Source organism: Zasmidium cellare (genome assembly GCF_010093935.1).
Source record: "Zasmidium cellare ATCC 36951 unplaced genomic scaffold M409scaffold_17, whole genome shotgun sequence".
In the NCBI taxonomy this organism is placed as follows: Eukaryota; Fungi; Ascomycota; class Dothideomycetes; order Mycosphaerellales; family Mycosphaerellaceae; genus Zasmidium; species Zasmidium cellare.
Window position 1 is genome coordinate 664085 of NW_022986961.1, and position 15735 is coordinate 679819.

At 54.4% G+C, this 15735-nt stretch overlaps 7 protein-coding genes across 7 annotated transcripts; 1 reads left to right on the forward strand and 6 right to left on the reverse strand.

Annotated features, from left to right (window-relative positions):
* Positions 1–267: 267 nt before the first annotated feature.
* M409DRAFT_54734 (uncharacterized protein) lies at positions 268–1296 on the reverse strand (the record flags this gene model as incomplete). The annotated part of the gene is made up of 1 exon (XM_033812807.1): positions 268–1296. One exon carries the CDS (start codon positions 1294–1296, stop codon positions 268–270), a length of 1029 nt encoding a protein of 342 aa, XP_033667865.1.
* Positions 1297–1724: 428 nt separating this feature from the next.
* M409DRAFT_54735 (uncharacterized protein) lies at positions 1725–3572 on the reverse strand (the record flags this gene model as incomplete). The annotated part of the gene is made up of 1 exon (XM_033812808.1): positions 1725–3572. The coding sequence occupies one exon, from the start codon at positions 3570–3572 to the stop codon at positions 1725–1727; it is 1848 nt and encodes a 615-aa protein (XP_033667866.1).
* Positions 3573–4160: 588 nt separating this feature from the next.
* Positions 4161–6502, reverse strand: M409DRAFT_66487 (uncharacterized protein; the record flags this gene model as incomplete). The annotated part of the gene is made up of 2 exons (XM_033816957.1): positions 4161–4212; positions 4332–6502. 2 exons carry the CDS (start codon positions 6500–6502, stop codon positions 4161–4163), a joined length of 2223 nt encoding a protein of 740 aa, XP_033667867.1.
* Positions 6503–6827: 325 nt separating this feature from the next.
* On the reverse strand, positions 6828–8271 carry M409DRAFT_66479 (uncharacterized protein; the record flags this gene model as incomplete). Its single annotated transcript, XM_033816955.1, has 2 exons — positions 6828–7599; positions 7655–8271. 2 exons carry the CDS (start codon positions 8269–8271, stop codon positions 6828–6830), a joined length of 1389 nt encoding a protein of 462 aa, XP_033667868.1.
* A 554-nt stretch (positions 8272–8825) lies between these two features.
* Positions 8826–9821, reverse strand: M409DRAFT_54738 (uncharacterized protein; the record flags this gene model as incomplete). The annotated part of the gene is made up of 1 exon (XM_033812809.1): positions 8826–9821. One exon carries the CDS (start codon positions 9819–9821, stop codon positions 8826–8828), a length of 996 nt encoding a protein of 331 aa, XP_033667869.1.
* Positions 9822–11247: 1426 nt separating this feature from the next.
* On the reverse strand, positions 11248–13987 carry M409DRAFT_66480 (uncharacterized protein; the record flags this gene model as incomplete). Its single annotated transcript, XM_033816956.1, has 2 exons — positions 11248–12176; positions 12277–13987. The coding sequence occupies 2 exons, from the start codon at positions 13985–13987 to the stop codon at positions 11248–11250; spliced, it is 2640 nt and encodes an 879-aa protein (XP_033667870.1).
* A 467-nt stretch (positions 13988–14454) lies between these two features.
* On the forward strand, positions 14455–15540 carry M409DRAFT_23026 (uncharacterized protein; the record flags this gene model as incomplete). The annotated part of the gene is made up of 1 exon (XM_033806600.1): positions 14455–15540. The coding sequence occupies one exon, from the start codon at positions 14455–14457 to the stop codon at positions 15538–15540; it is 1086 nt and encodes a 361-aa protein (XP_033667871.1).
* Positions 15541–15735: the final 195 nt, after the last annotated feature.

Here is a 15735-nt window from a genome sequence, read left to right on the forward strand (position 1 = left end):
GCAAAGTGCGTTGCGTTGAGCGCGATCATCTCGGCAAGAAAATTGATCGAGAGACAGAAACTGGAGGACCGAGAAGCGACCGAAAATTCCCATGTCCACTTTTCCGACGTCATCCGATACATCGAATTTAACCTTGAATGCATGCATGAACGCATTCCGACCAACCACGAGACGTTGCTATGTTGATATGCTTCGATTCGTCGCTCTGTGGTGTGTACTTCACTCGCTTCTTCTCCTTGGAGAATGACCGATGCCTCGAGACTTCTTTCACAATGTTACAACCAACTTCTTCGCGCTGACCCCTTTGCTCAGAAGATCTACTGCCTTTTGCACATTCTCCAACCCGTGCCCGATGATCTCCGGATCAGGCTTGTGTCGAAATGTCCCGTCTGCAAGTGCAGCAGGCAAGAAATCCTGCCATAGGTACTTCCCAACCGTACCGTGATACGCCGCTTGATCAACGACGAAATTCGTCTTGACTTCGACATCATGTTTGGCGTGTGCTTCAGAGCCAGGCTGGATGGCTGCGATGAGTTTGCGAGCGTTGGTGGTTTTGGATAGGATTTCGCAAAGGGCGCCGAGGGTTTCGGGTTTGGAGATGCAGTCGAACATACCTACGACTTCTTTGCCTTTCAGGCCTCTGATTACGCTTTGTACGATGTCGGAGTCGTTGTAGTCGAAGCTCGATTTCGCACCAAGTGACTGAACCAGGTCGTGGTTCGCCTTGCTGGCGATTGCAACAACTTCATAGCCTGCTAATGTAGCTGTTTGGACACCGCAGCATCCAAGGCTGCTGCTAGCTCCCCAGATAAGTACAGTCTTGCCGTGGCCGGCCTTCGATGGCGGTGCTTCCAGTCCCAGCGTCTCCTTCGCAAATAGGCAAGACGCTGCTGTGTTGAAACCAAGTGGCAAGACTGCAGCTTCACTGTACTTGGCTGCTGCAGGAATCTTTGCTATAGACGGTGCTTTGAGCACAACGTACTCTTGGAAAGCCGAGCACCTATAGCCATTGAGTGGTCCAGCCGCTCCAAACACGCGATCTCCGACCTTGAATTGATCTTCGAGCCCTTGACCGACTTCAACGACTTCACCAGCAGCGTCACAGCCAAGGATAGCTGGATACTCCGAGAGCAGCATTCCTGTCTGTTGTAGCAGCCAGTCTGCGGGATTCATTGCCACGGCTGCTGTTCGAATAACAACTTCTTGTGGTCCGGCCGTTGGGTACGGAGCTGATCCGACCGTCATGACGGGATCTTGTTTCGCGCTGAGCCATAGCGCGTTGTTGGAAGGGGCCATTTTGTCGTATGTGTCGTTGTCGTGAATAGGTTCTGAACTTCGGGAGGGTTGTGAACATTTCCATCTTGGTCGAGGGTTCAGGTACTGTTATACTCTCCAACAAATGAACGTCAATCTTTTAAGTCCTATTGCCGGTACGTCAATGATGGAGTTTGTCGGCGATGTGGCAAGGAGTTTTGATGTTCAACGTCCCATCCCTTAAAGCTGAGTATCTTTGACTGCAGTGCCTGGATACGATGAGAGGAAGAAAGTACGATTCGGGGTTAGCGCCAGATCGTTGAAGGATGCGTGAACGAGGAACGACGGCCGTGAGTCCAGCAGTTCCGATTTTTGGAAGATGTTCAGTTATGAGGCTCGAGAGATCGAGTTCGGGAACTCAGTAACCGACAGCAGAGCTATGCAATTGTGCTAAGATAGTAAAAGACCTGCTAAAGATCCTGTCTGAAGATCTCCTGCTTCGGCTGGCCGACCAGACTCTGAAAGACCATCGCAGCGCGACTGCTATGGCACTCGTCGTGCATCGACTCGTCACCGCGAAGCCGTGCTTGTCGATTTCCCGAATCAAGTGCGTAGCCCCGTGATGGTGTGAGGCAATTGTGTTGTGCTTCAGCGGCTCTCAATTGGCAAATCTCGTCGACCTTACACTCTTCGGTGCAATTGCCCTTGTTCCATCCACGACTCTTCCTGGAGTAGTATTGCTGGAATGCTGTATCGTTGCTTTCGAAGACCGAGGTTACGTTGTGCCAGAAAGCCGGAGTGAGCTCGGCCGATGATGACGATAGATTGACCAGCGAGCCGTAAGCCTCTCTGGCAGAGTAGTATGGCTTCCAGGTCGGACCCGTCGTCTGGAAACCCTCAGCCTCAAGCGGAGCAGTGTAAACTTCAAAGTCAAGGACACCAAATGTATCGGGATCGACAGTGAATACTCGGAAGGCGGGCGACCCGGACGTCGGCGTGAGTGAGGGACTGATGTACGACATCATGCTTGCTGTCAGATGGCTCCGCTTCGAATAGTCGCTATAGCTGAGCTCGAAATGATCTTGGTGAGTGTGGCCCCAAAACATGGCTGCGATGGTTGCTTCGTATCGATTCACGATCTGATCCAAGTAGTTTGAGCCATCGTAAAGTGCATCATGTCGACCTGGAGGCATGTGTCCGATGATGTATACCCTTTCGCCAGCGTCTTCTGCAGCTTGCAGTTCACTGACTAACCAAGCAAACTGATTGTCTGGATCGAAAGTCATCTCTTTTTCGAACACCCAGAAGTTGAAAGCGTAGAAGAGGTTGGTGTTGATCGAGATGACTCGCAACTTGGTCTGTGGTACGAGATATGAGTAGGCGCCATATCTGTCAGCGATTCTGGCGTTGTTGTTTCCAATCCATGTTCGCCACTTTTTGGAAACAATGTCGTAGACCCACTGACTGCTGATGGCATCCTCTATCTCCTGATGAGGGAAGCTGTTGCAGGGCACTGCTTCGTGATTGCCCAAAGTGCCGTACACTGGCATTGGCAGGATCTTGGCCATGGTGCTGTAAGCTGAATCGATGCTATGCTTGACACCAGCCTTCTCGACGATCCAAACGGCGTGTTCGGGAATGTCTCCTGTGAAAATTGCAAAGGCAGCGTCGGATGCTACATCTTTGATGGTTTCGTACATGCTCTCCTCCAACGACTTGGGCACATCGCAGAGATGGTTTCCATTTGGGCCAGCTGGATATGTGTTATTCCCCGGAGCATCTTCCTCCGTGTACGAACGACAGCAAATCGGCTTTGTGCAGTTGTAGTTACTGCCAGTTTCATACTCCAGATCCACATGGATGTCACTGAAATGGACAAACTTGATAGGACTTTTGCCACTGGGTTCTGGTCGAGCAAGATTCGCAGGCTTCGGTTTTGGAAATGTCACGTTATATGGTCGAACTTCCGGGATGTCGCAAAGTCCCATGAGGGTTGTACAGAACAGTTTCGACGTATGTGATGGAACATCCATTTCTCGAATCGCTCGGGCAAGGATTGGGCCTTCTTGAGCCATGATACCGTCGCAGACATCGTTGTCCTCGGCGTTCGTGAGCTTGCACGCTCTTGCAAGTGATGCGATTACTCGATCATCTCCAAAGAAGGCAATGCCTTTCAAGGTGAGCAGAGCGCTCTGACATTCTCCACACGTCGTCGCTCCTTGGATTCCAGAGATGAACTGCTGGGTCGTGAGAGGATCTTGCGCTCCAACCAGGGATGCCGCAATAGCGATGACGTGCAAGACAGTAGTCCAGATCATTTTCGCGACGAGCCGTTGATGCGTGGCAGAGTGGAGCGGACTGTGATGGACACTGGGGAGCGGAACGTGGCAGTCCTAGATGTCGCAACTCCTCATGGTAATTGCTCCACGAGATGTCGATGATAGCAAAGAAGATGTTCCTGCATAACCATTACGCAGTCTGGTCATGCGGGAGGTAAGATCCTAACCGTAGATCGACGTAGCTCGCAGGCCTAGGAAGCTTGTTTGCTGGCAGACCAGGACGTCGGTTTGTCTTTGCATTAATTGTGGTGCGCCGGAACTGCGATACTATGTTCGCATGGTGAGTTGCTGAAGTCACGACGTTGGTGAATGTAATGTAATGTTGACAGAGGAAGAGGCCAGAAGACAGGTCGCCCGGGAAACTGGATGGATGGCGTTGTTCTCAAAAATACGCAGGCCATGTTCAATCTAGAACGAACATAGTCGATCTCCCACTTCTTGATTGTTTTCGAGTCGGCGAGACTGTATTTTGAGCGGGCCAAGGAGGGTAGATTGGAAGCCAAGAGCATGTGAAACGAGATCATGAGCATCACAAAAAACATCGAGTTCATTGGTATCACAAAAGCGTTAACCCCATCCTATTCCCTTTTCAAGACCACCAGCGCCGCGCCAGAAAAGTCTTGTTAGTTATACACATTACGCTGCCTGGGCTGGGGAGCCATCTGCTGCATCTCAGGAGGTGGCTCCAACACTGGCTGCACAGCTGAAGATGTTGCATTCGCATTCCCACCTGCTGACTCTCTCGCCTCCCTGACCTCTTTCTTGCTCAGGCCCAGGGTACCCGCATATTCCGCAAAGGCCAGCATGATCTCCTCTAGACTGCCCTTCAAAGCGTCGAGCACTTCCTGCGCTTCTCCGATATTGCGCCTCGATACGAGGAGCGATGCGGCTTGCCTCTTAAGTGTCACTGCATCGTTCTTCAACGCATCAGCCTCGGCTCTTCTATGTTCTCGCTCCTTCGTCTTGGCCTCCCGCTCACAGGCCTCAGCTTGGAGCCGCTTAACTTGCGCATAGCGTTCCTTCTCGAAGTAGGACACATCCGTCCAGTGAGGCTCCACAGTCCCCACGAAGTTCTCAATCAATTGGATAGTCTCGGTCAGAGTTCGAATGATCCTGGCCACATCTCTTTGCACGGAGCCGTAGTCGTCTTCTTTCAAGCTGCACACTGCCAATCTGCTCAGTGACTTTATGGCATGTATGACGTTCGTCTTCCCTGACGTTGGCGTCCCCAAAATAACCACACTCGCTCTCCTCGCGAAGGTCAGTCGGAAGGGTTCACCTGCAGGTGTGCGAAGCATATTCGACAGGTAGCCGTTAGAAGCCTGTCTGATCTGCTCCGGCGTCTCCTGCAAGTGCTTGAGCTGGTCCTGCGTGAGGACATTCTTCTTACTCCAGTCCCAGGCCATCTTCGCCGGATCACTGCCAGGTGACTGACCAACAGACTTGGCGAGCTCACCAACTTGATGCACGAAATCACCCTTCCGCTTGACGAAGACATCTGCATCGTTTTGCACACCTTGGTCCGCAATCTTCCTCAGACCGAGATGCTGCCTCTCCACCGGGATGAGGTCCTTTTTCTGCTCATTTTGGGCTGCGAGCTCCGCTTGCTTAGACTTGTACTCGCCGGGGTCCGTTGCAGCTTTAATACGGTCTCTGATCGAGGTAGCTTCTTTCAAAGTGTACTCGCAGACTTTTGACCAAGTACTGCCGTCCTTGCGATCGACTTCAGTATAGATAGTCTTACGTCGCTTGTCGTACCTGGTACAGATGAGGTAAAGCTCCCACAACGCAAACGCTTTGTTGACTTCCTTCTTCGCGTTGAGACCGTTGAGCAAGCTACCATTTGGATCCGCGCTCTTGTGCAGAATTACACCTCGGGCGTCCTTGATCTCACTGGTCAGAGGCTCGCCCTTTTTCGTAGGCGCCTGCGTGACAAACGAATCGAACACGGTGTTGCTGTACTCCCAGAGTATGCACAGCATGAATGCTGAGGATACGGACTGCCACACGACCGTTGGAGCATGCGTAAAGCCGCGCGGTCTTGTCGATGGCTGCATCTGGCTGAAGAATGGACTGACGAAGCTGTAGGTCCATCTCCAGGCTGGATAGCGGAAAACGAGAAAGTAGAGTATCATGTTGGCCAGCCATCCAATGGCCACTGTCTGCCCACATGTATTCGCCATGATGCCAATCCGCTCCAACAGAGCCCCGAACGGACGCGGCAGCCATGCAATTGTGGCCGGTTGTATCCCAAGTGTCGATGTTATGAAGTTCGGCTTTGGCTCCTCCTCTTCTTTGCCGGTGGGTATTGCCACTCTGTCGTAGTCGGCCAGCAGATGCCACCCACAGCGCAGCACTCCCAGCACCAAGAACGAGCTTCTGATGAAGATCGGGTTCTCATTGAGCTCAGGTCGCTCGTATGGTCTTCCAGGATCCACCATCATCAACGCCGCACTGTCGCGACTGTTCCAGATGTACACTTCTCCAAACCACCACGCACTGAAGATGTACCAGATCAAGGTATGTAGCGCCCTGCCACTAAACAGCTGAGCGTATATGGTCTCGGCGCGACTGTTCGCGGTGCGCTTTCCAATGTGCATGCTGGCCACGCGCACAATGAACACAGCCAGGCATGGTATGAAGAGTAGCAGGGCGCGAATGCCCGCTGGTCCAAATGGAAACCATCTCCACAGATAGCTGCTGCTTGTGGAGAGGAGCGTGCTGTCTACCAGACAGAGGAGGAGGACGGAGCCGGCAGCTTGAGTGAAGCGGCGATGGAGGGCGGGAGTGAGGAAGTCTTTGTATCCACGGATTCGAGGTTGCGGCGTGGTGCGCAGAGGTGCGGATTGAATGTTCGTGCCCGCGCTGCCAGCGAAGATGGACTTAGTTGTGGTTGTTTGGGTCGCCATGCTGGCGGGAAGATCGTGGTGGTGTCGCAATCGCACGGATCTGTTATCTGCACAGCATCGTGGTGAGGTCGGAATCGGCAGTGGGGGTCGTGGGAAGAGGTTCGTTGAAGTGTCGTAAATTCAAGTTCGCTTTGTTGCCCGGTTGCCAGCGAAACTAAACATCCGCGACGTCACGTGCGCGACAAACCGCTGGGAACGACACTCCGAAGCGGGCGCCCCTTGACCATTCATTCATTCATTCACGATTGATACTCGAAATGGAAAGATACATATTATCAGCTACATAACTACTTAGGCAGCATACACGCAAGAATCACAGGGCCGACTACTGGACCGGCCACCGAGCACCAACAGCAGACGTCAACCCAGCCCTCTTCACAACCTCCTTCGAACGCCATTCTGCCTCTTTCCAAATGCTCTCTTCGTCCATCGTTGTGAGCTTCCCACTCTTGGCAACCTCTTTTCCGTCGACCAGAACGATCTCGACATCACGGCCGGTAGCAGAGTACACAACGGCACTCACAGGATTGAACCACGGCTGCAAGTGCACAGCACGCATGTCGAGAACGACAAAGTCGGCCTTCTTACCCTTCTCAATGCTGCCGACGCTGTCTGCTAGACCGAGGGCTTTTGCACCGTTGATTGTGGCTGTCTCCAGGACAGTCTCTGCCGGCACAGAGGTAGGATCCATTCGAGCGGCTTTGTGCAGGATGCCCGCCAGACGCATCTCTTGAAGCATGTCGCAGGTGTTGTTGCATGGCGCTCCATCAGTGCCGAGTGTGACACTGACCCCTGCTTCAAGCAGATCAGGGACTCTGCAGATACCTGACGCGAGCTTGGTGTTGCTCGAAGGACAGTGGACAATATGAGTCCCAGTTTCGGCTAAAGTTTTGATATCCGAGTCGTCCAAATGCACCATGTGTACCAACACGGTCTGTGGACCGAGCAGGTTCACAGAGTCACAATACGACATAGCAGTATGCCCTTGACTCTCAAAGAACGTGCGATCGGCAGGCGCTTCAGCACAGTGCATCGTTATAGGGATGTTTTGCTCCCTCGAAATCGAAGTCATCTCTTTGTAGAGCCCTTCGGAAACCCTGCTCGAGTGGTGTGATCAGTCGACAACAGGAGGACAGGAAACGTTCTACTCACCCGCCTGGCGTTCTCGCGCCAAACCATACCCGAATTCTATCGTCGGCCTTGCCGTTCCATTTCTTGTGCATGTCGACGGCGCCGAGCAAACTGGTTTCGCGGTTTTCTACAAGTCCCGGATGCATCGCCCACTTTGGATCACTGGCATATGTTCCGACATCCATGACGATCTTGCCGAGACAGCCACGGATACCGCTTTCTTCGACTGCTCTACAGAGCCCGTCGAAGCCGTATCGGTCTGCGAACATGCTCTCGAGGAAGCATGTCGTGCCAGATTTGAGCATCTCGGCAATGCTGAGTCGCGCTGCAGCATATCCATCTTTCGGAGTGAAATTTCCTTGCAATGGCCAGATTCGTTCGCAGAGCCAGGAGACGAGTTCGAGATCGTCTGCCGTGCCTCGTAGGAGTGTTTGAGCTGTATGCATGTGGGCGTTGACGAGTCCAGGTATGATGATCCGGCCTTCGAGCGCAGTAACTTCTTCCTCTGGATATAGCTTCAAGAGAGCTTCTGTCTTCCCGATGTTTGCGATCTTGCTGCCTTGGACCAGGATCGCTCCATCTTGGATGATGTCGCGGTTGGCATTGACCGTGATGATTGTCGCTTGCGTGTAAAGCATGTTACCTCTGTAATCCGGTTGTTTAGAAATGTGTTGACCATCGAGCAGGACGGGGCCTGCGAAGATCACTTATATCACGCCTCTTATCAAGAAGAAGTTTGACATCTCGCCGGTGGCTGATTTCGACACGCCCGCCGCCGCGTGGGAAGCGTCGGCGACCTCCGCTTGAAGCGTTCTTCTTCGACTTGGCAGCCTCCTGCATCATCACCACAACACGCAGGTCAGCGATATCGACAAGCGCCGACGTTCTAGACCTCGCCACTATCGCTCGCCCATCATCTTTGATTCTTTGATAATATCCACCCGCCTGATGATGGGATTGACGACGAAGAGGACAGCAGAACACCGTGCCTATGGAACGTCCAAGGAACCTAACGCACTTTCTTCCGCCCGGATACCAACATGACAGATCAAAAACGGCCAATCAGTGCACGCTGGCACAAGGGCATTGTACATGGTAAACAGTCTGGACCATTTCTACTCTATATCCTACGAAATCCGTTGATTCAATCCGCCTCCTTCTCGTTCCATTCCAGCTCCTCCTCACCGATCGATCAAACATAATTATCAAACACCCCCTCCCCCAACTTCTCCAAAATCGCTTTCCCAGCCCCCAAAGTCCCAAAATCATCCAGCACATCAAACACCCCGGACCCCTTCTGCCCATCCTCCACGCCCTCCGGATTCGCCGCAACGATGACAGCTCGCGCGGACACCTCTTGATCCACGATCAACCGCATCGCCGCTCGGACATTATCCGCTACAGTCGCCACCCTCACGCCGCGATCCTTCAACTTATGCACATAGCTATCCGTCATCCCCGTGTGCGTCCATCCCGGAGCGAGGAGATTCGCCTGATACTGCGCCATAGACTCGTCCGGGACTCTGATAGATTTCCACAACCCACGAACGCCATGTTTCGCCGCGCCATAATCCGCATCAAACGGCGGAGGACCATATCCCGCCAGAGAACTAATAAGCAGAATCTGCGGTCCGAACTCAGAGGACTCCGACCTCGAAGCGTGGAACTTATTGAAATAAAACAACGCCAAATTCGTCGTCCACCACACGCCCGTGAAGTTGATATCCAGAACCTTCATGTGCGGCTTGGGGGGCTCCTCCTCCTCCTCCTCCTCCTCCTCCTCATCCCCCTTCTTCGGAACAATCGAATCTCGCATATCCGTCGCCCGGATCCCCGCCGCGGCGACGACGATATCCAGCCCGGAACCAGACCACTTCAGCGCAGCTTTGAATGCCTCGAGCTGCGCCTCCCAACTCGCCACATCCGTCTTGACGAACAGCGCCTCGTGGCCCTTGGCCTTCAACTCCGAGGCGACGTGCTGTCCTTGCTCGTCGCTGATATCGAGAATCGCGACTTTGGCGCCGTTTGATGCGAGTCCTTCTGCGATGCCGCGTCCTATTCCGCTGGCGCCGCCGGTTATGACGGCGATTTTTCCGCGGACAGTCGATGGGTCGATCGAGCGGGTGAAGTCGACGGGTTTCGTGCCCATGATTAGGGACATCATGCGTTCTTGTGTTGTGTCTGCCATTGTTGTGGTTTTGTAAATGTCGATTTGTCTCAATCGTTTGGGTTGAATAATCGGCCGTCAAGGTATCAAGACTCTGGCAGTGGCGGGAAGTCAATCCGGCACCCCAAACCATCTTATATTCACACCTCAAGACCTCCACCCGAAGATCGCTTCGCTTATTATCTCTCCTGATGTCTACGTTTAACCCGCTTATGAAGGCAACAGCCAAAACAGCAACCCTAAGCTCCAAACGGGCAACTCAAAGAGGATCGAGGAATCCTTCGTGCATTGGCTGCGAGAGCGAGGGATTGGCATGCTTGTCTGCATTTTTTGTACTTTGCATGCATAAACCTGTGCAGTGTGATAGGTTAGGCGTGGTATGGTATGGATTTGTGGTTGCACTGGTTGAGGTGCGTTTTAATTGTGGGTCTCCGGGAGTTTGGGAGTTTATGTTTGGTCTGTTGGGAGTGAGGGGGGAGGTTGCGATGGAGTATCATAGTGAGCTTCAAGTCAGGAGGATTCTGTCAGGTTTGTTGGATTCGACGATTGAGTGTGCTAACGGCGAATGGTACATGTTAGTAGACAGACCTATACCTTCCGTCTAGCATCGCTCAAGGCCTTCAAGCACGACCTCCATTCCCCTCAAGCACCCAGCTCATCCCCTCCAGCCATCATCAACCTCACCCTCTCCCCCCTCCCTCATCACACTCCCACTCGTCTGGATCATCGCCTTCCACCCCCTCATCCACCTCCTCTCGCCCTCCTCTCTCTCCTCTCGCTCTGCCTCGCCTTCTTCCTCTCGACCTTGTACCTCCGCCTCAACTTCCCCGAGCCATCCATCGTCGCCTTGAATGTCGAGTTGACGCGTCGGCAGTTCCGGAGCTCGAAGAAGCCTGTGGAGAGGAGGATTGTTTCGAGGATCTCCGGGATGGCGAAGACGCGGGCGGCAAGGGTTTGGCTGCGCTGTGGGGAGGGGGCAGGGGGTTAGTTTTATTTTTGATTTGAGGGGTTGGGGTTGTGAGTTGTGGAGGGGTGGGGAGGGGAGGGGAGTGGCTTACTGTTGTTGGCATGGTGGGTTCCTTTTGTAGTGTTGGAGTCACGGAATGACGCTAGGTCGCTTGGCGAGGGCGAGTGAATGTTCGGTGACCCACCTTGTCGAGAGCTTCGAAGTGCAAAGCTTTCGGGTTGTAGTGGCACAAAGCACTGGGAGGTTGAGGCGAGGAGCATGACACCTGCGAGGACCGGAAAATAGTATTATTCTGTGTTGGTTTTTCCAGCGTAACTTCGTCAAAATGTATGACATACATCTTTCCCCCCGACTCCCTCTGGAACATCCCACCGCCCGAACTTCCTATACCTATGTCCTGTATCGCCGTTCACGATCCCCCTTTTACGAAGTAAACCTCGACCTCCTCGACAACATCCCCTGTCGAATTCCCCCTTCTTCTCACAACCGAATCCTAACCCCCAAACCCCCGCCCCTGAACCAAATCTCCTCCCTCCACCGTCCCAGCCTAACACCAACCTCCGCCCTCGCCGCCAATCTTAACGTCCCCCCTAAAGCCCTCTTAACAGCCCCATACCCGACACTCCCCAGACTCCACTCTACCGGCAACCGCGGCGTCTCGAATCCCTCGCCCCCAGGCGTCTCCTCCACGGGGGGCACGCCGAAAGGCTCGTCGTAGAGGATCAGGCCGACGTCGTCGGAGTGATAGATTGCCGTGGCGTTGAGGTGAGTGATGTAGAGAGTTGAGTGGTGCAGGGGCGAGAGGAGGGTGAAGGAGGCGGTGGAAGTTAGAAGATGCATAGTCGCGTCCTTGATAAAGTGCGTCGCTTTGTCATCTTCGTCATCAGGATCCTCATCATCATCACCATCATCAGGCCGTTTTGGCGCGCTAAGATGCGGCGCCGCGACTTCGACAGGGAACTTCGAGAGCGCGCGGCCGAGGGTCGGGTTTCCCGGGAACGATTCCTCATGCATCTGGAGCGTGATGGTCGTGTTCCACCCGGAGATGTACTGGCTGATGAGTTCGCGGCCGATGGCTTTGGCTTTGGGGCCGCCGAGGGTGAGGGGGTCGTAGGTCGCTTCGACGGAGAGGTAGCTGTTGTTTCCGGGGTGGATGGAGAGGTTGTAGGCGGTGGCGTGGCCGAGGAGGGAGCCGTTCTTCATGATGTGGATGTCGACGTAGGGGATTGTCGCGGAGTAGGCGGTGGGGTTGGTGATGTTGACTTTGCCGCCGATGAGGAGAGAGGTTTCTGTGGTGTTGAGGATGCTCAGGTCGACGAGCTTGGGGTTGACGCCGTTGGTGATGTTGCTGGGGAGTTTTGAAGGAGGGTCGGTTGGCTTTTTGCCGGGTTCATGGGGTCGTGAAATCGCTACAATGCATATGCTTAGCCTATCTACTCTATCCAACTTGCAGCCAGTAGTCTGGCTTCGCGATATCAGACAATGCGTGCGGTAGGGATGGTGACCTACGCTTGATCGGCACTTGGCCGTCTGCGGGTATTCTGTTGATGGCAAACTCTCCCAACGCCGTCTCTACTCCCGCGTCCACTTCGGCCTGGATCTTCATGATGACAGTCCTTTTGCCAAAGATCAATTCTTGAATCACGTCTGTGAAGACATCCTCATCTTGAATTTCTAGTGGTGCGTCCTTCACTTCACTCTCTACCGCTAGGGCAGGACCTTCCTCGGGGGTCGAGTCGATACGAGTACTGTTTGCATCTTGCCATTTGCTCAAGTCTAGTCGACCAAGCTTCTTGCCCTTATAGAACACATCAGCATCGGCCCTGACTTTGCCGACAGAGATGTTGAAGTTCATCTCCTCAGGCAATGCAACAATCGCGCGAACGTTTGCGCTGATGCGAGGATTGCCTTCGGGCGTGCCAGGCTCTGCCAGTGGGTCTGGCAGGCTGAAATGCGTATTGGTGAGGGAGAAGTTCCGAACGAGATGGCCAAATGTTCGACCCGGGAGAGGGACTGGTACGGTAATGTCGGCCATGAGGTCAGACACCCAGCGAGGGGTATCCAGTGACGGTGCGTCTGAGCCTCTCACGTAGACTGTGTTCTCCTCGCCGTGGATGTATCTGCCGAGGAGGATGTCCAAAGGCGACTTCGTGCTTCCTGGGCATGCCTGTGTGAGGACGGAAGGCAAGTGGCGAACGGTTCCAGTCACGTTGACCTCGACGTCCGCCTTGGGCAAGATTGCAATCTCTTGCGTCAGAGCATCAGCAACCATGATCAAGTCGTCGCTTTTCTCGCAGTTGTCCACCAGAATGCCAAACCCAAGCGGAGGCACGGTGAACTCAACAGGGTACTCGTTCTCGACTTTGAGTGAGACATCTGCTGCCATGCCCTTGCCGCTGGGAATATCGACTTCGCGGACGTTGAGTTTCTTGATCTTGTATCCAGGCATCGATGGGATGTCATCGTTGGCAAACAGCATTTCCTGCTGCACCATCTGCTTGCCCAAACTTATGATGCCGCTCTTGAGAGGAACCTGCGCCTTGCCGACCACTCGCAGCTGGCCCAGCCGGCCGTCCATCCAGTCATTGGCGATCCTCCTAATTCCATCGACATCGCCGGGCTGTAGGTCGCTCAAAAAGTCGACCTTGGTAGCATGCCCATCCCGGATCGAGACTTTGATCGGCGGTATTTGCGCCGTGCCCAGCACGACGTTCCCATATTCTGGCAGCGAGACCTCCATCTCACTCGTGCCTGTCTCAACCTCGCTTGCGATCCACGTACAGAGCTTGCCGAGATCTCGTACCGATTTCTTCTCCACCCTGCTCGAGTCCATCTTGAAGTCTCCCTGGACTCTCGCTCGTACTCCATCGTCCAGGAACGAGTCTATTGACAGGCTTGTGGGCTCGAAGACGACCGCCTGCTGAGCGTATGACTCCACTGCGCTCGGAGCGACGAATGCGAACACGATTATGAGGACTGCGACGATGCATAGCAGCAGCAACGCTATTAAGCTGGGCCATCGCCTCTTGCCTCCTTTCGAATGGGATAGAGAGCGCAGTAATGTCGCAGCTGCGCCTCGCGGTGGCTGGCTCTGGTCATTGTTTTCGGCCTGATTCGGCGGGAGCAGAGGCGATGTCTCGCTCGCGGGTTCGTCGTCTCGTGTCCGTTCGTCGTCGTCTTGTGGATGCCTGGGGGTGGCAGGCTCGCCGTTGGCGGCCATGGTGGGAGATGTCGTCGTCGTCGTCGTCGTCGTCGTCGTCGTGGTCCGTATCCGGCTTATCGGTCGCGCACTACGTCAACGGTACGATCGGGTCATGGGCTGGGGGAGGATTCGCAGTCGAGGAACAATGAAATACAGATCAAAGGAAAGAGGAGTGTCGGAGGAATGGCGCAGGTCAGATGATGCGTGTGCCTGAGCTTGGTGAGGGAGTGCGTGTGCAGCTGCGCCAGTTCCTCGCCTTCGCCGTCGGTCGGCATCGTCGTCGCCAATCACTGCCCGCCCACCCCCCCCCACATTTCACTGCCGAACGTGGATGTGGATCGGTGGAGCTGCGAGCCACGAGAGCTCCAGACCAGTCATCGACACTCCATATCATCTTTTTTTCTGTTTGCCGTTGCTGAGCCATTGGCATATAAAACCCACTCTGCAACCCCCCACTCTACTCGAACAAGAGAAAGACGCCCAACATGGCCACCCCACGGCTCCTCAGGCCCTCCGCCCAATGCCTCAAGACTCTCAAACACCCACAACGATGCTACTCCGTCTCTCCAGCGACAACCTCACAACCAGCAACCTCACCCTTCAGTCCACGACACCTCCTCTCCATTAGTGACCTCACACCTCAAGAACTCACCACACTCGTCCGAAATGCCTCCAAGTACAAGACCAGCGTCAAATCCGGGCAAATCCCCACCCACCTCCAAAACAGCCTCCTCGCCAAAACCATCGCCATAATGTTTACCAAACGATCCACCCGAACCCGCGTCTCAAGCGAAGGAGCCGTCGCCCTGCTCGGCGGCCACCCAATGTTCCTCGGGTCCCAAGACATCCAACTCGGCGTCAACGAATCCCTCTACGACACGAGCGTGGTCATCTCCAGCATGACCGGCGGCATTGTCGCCCGCGTAAACGCCCACGACGACGTCGCCAACCTCGCGAAGCACAGCTCCGTCCCTGTCATCAACGCCCTCAGCGATCTCTACCACCCCCTCCAAACCATCGCAGACTACCAAACCCTCCTCGAAGCCTTCCCCTCCTCCAGCGCAACGTCCACCCTCGGATTAGAAGGTCTCAAAATCGCCTGGGTCGGCGACGCCAACAACGTCCTCTTCGACCTCGCCATCGGCGCCGCCAAACTCGGCGTTGAAATCGCCGTAGCCACGCCCAAAGGCTACTCGATCCCCCCCTTCATGCGCGACATCATAACCTCCACCTCCCCCTCCTTCAAACTCACCGAAACCAACGTGCCGGAAGAAGCCGTCAAGAACGCCGACGTTCTCGTCACGGATACGTGGGTGTCAATGGGTCAAGAAGAGGAGTCGAAGAAGCGGATGAAGGCTTTCGAGGGATTCCAAGTCACGAAAGAGCTGGCGCAGAGGGGCGGCGCGAAGGAAGGGTGGAAGTTCATGCATTGTCTGCCACGGCATCCGGAGGAGGTGACTGATGAGGTGTTTTATAGTCCGGCGAGTTTGGTGTTCCAGGAGGCGGAGAATCGGCTGTGGGCGGCGACGAGTGCGTTTGAGGCTTTTTTTGTGAATAAGGGCAGGATTTGAAGGGATGGTCGGTCACGACCGGATGGGACATTGATGTCTTTGTAGCGTACAAGCGTAAAGAGCACGAGTAAAAAGTTCTTCATGATTCTTCTTCTGTAATACATTTCGCGAGAATCAGCGCTCGCGAGAGCACACCGCCATTTTCCGAATCAGGCGCACGTTCTCCAGTAACCCCATGGACGCCGTGCGCTTATG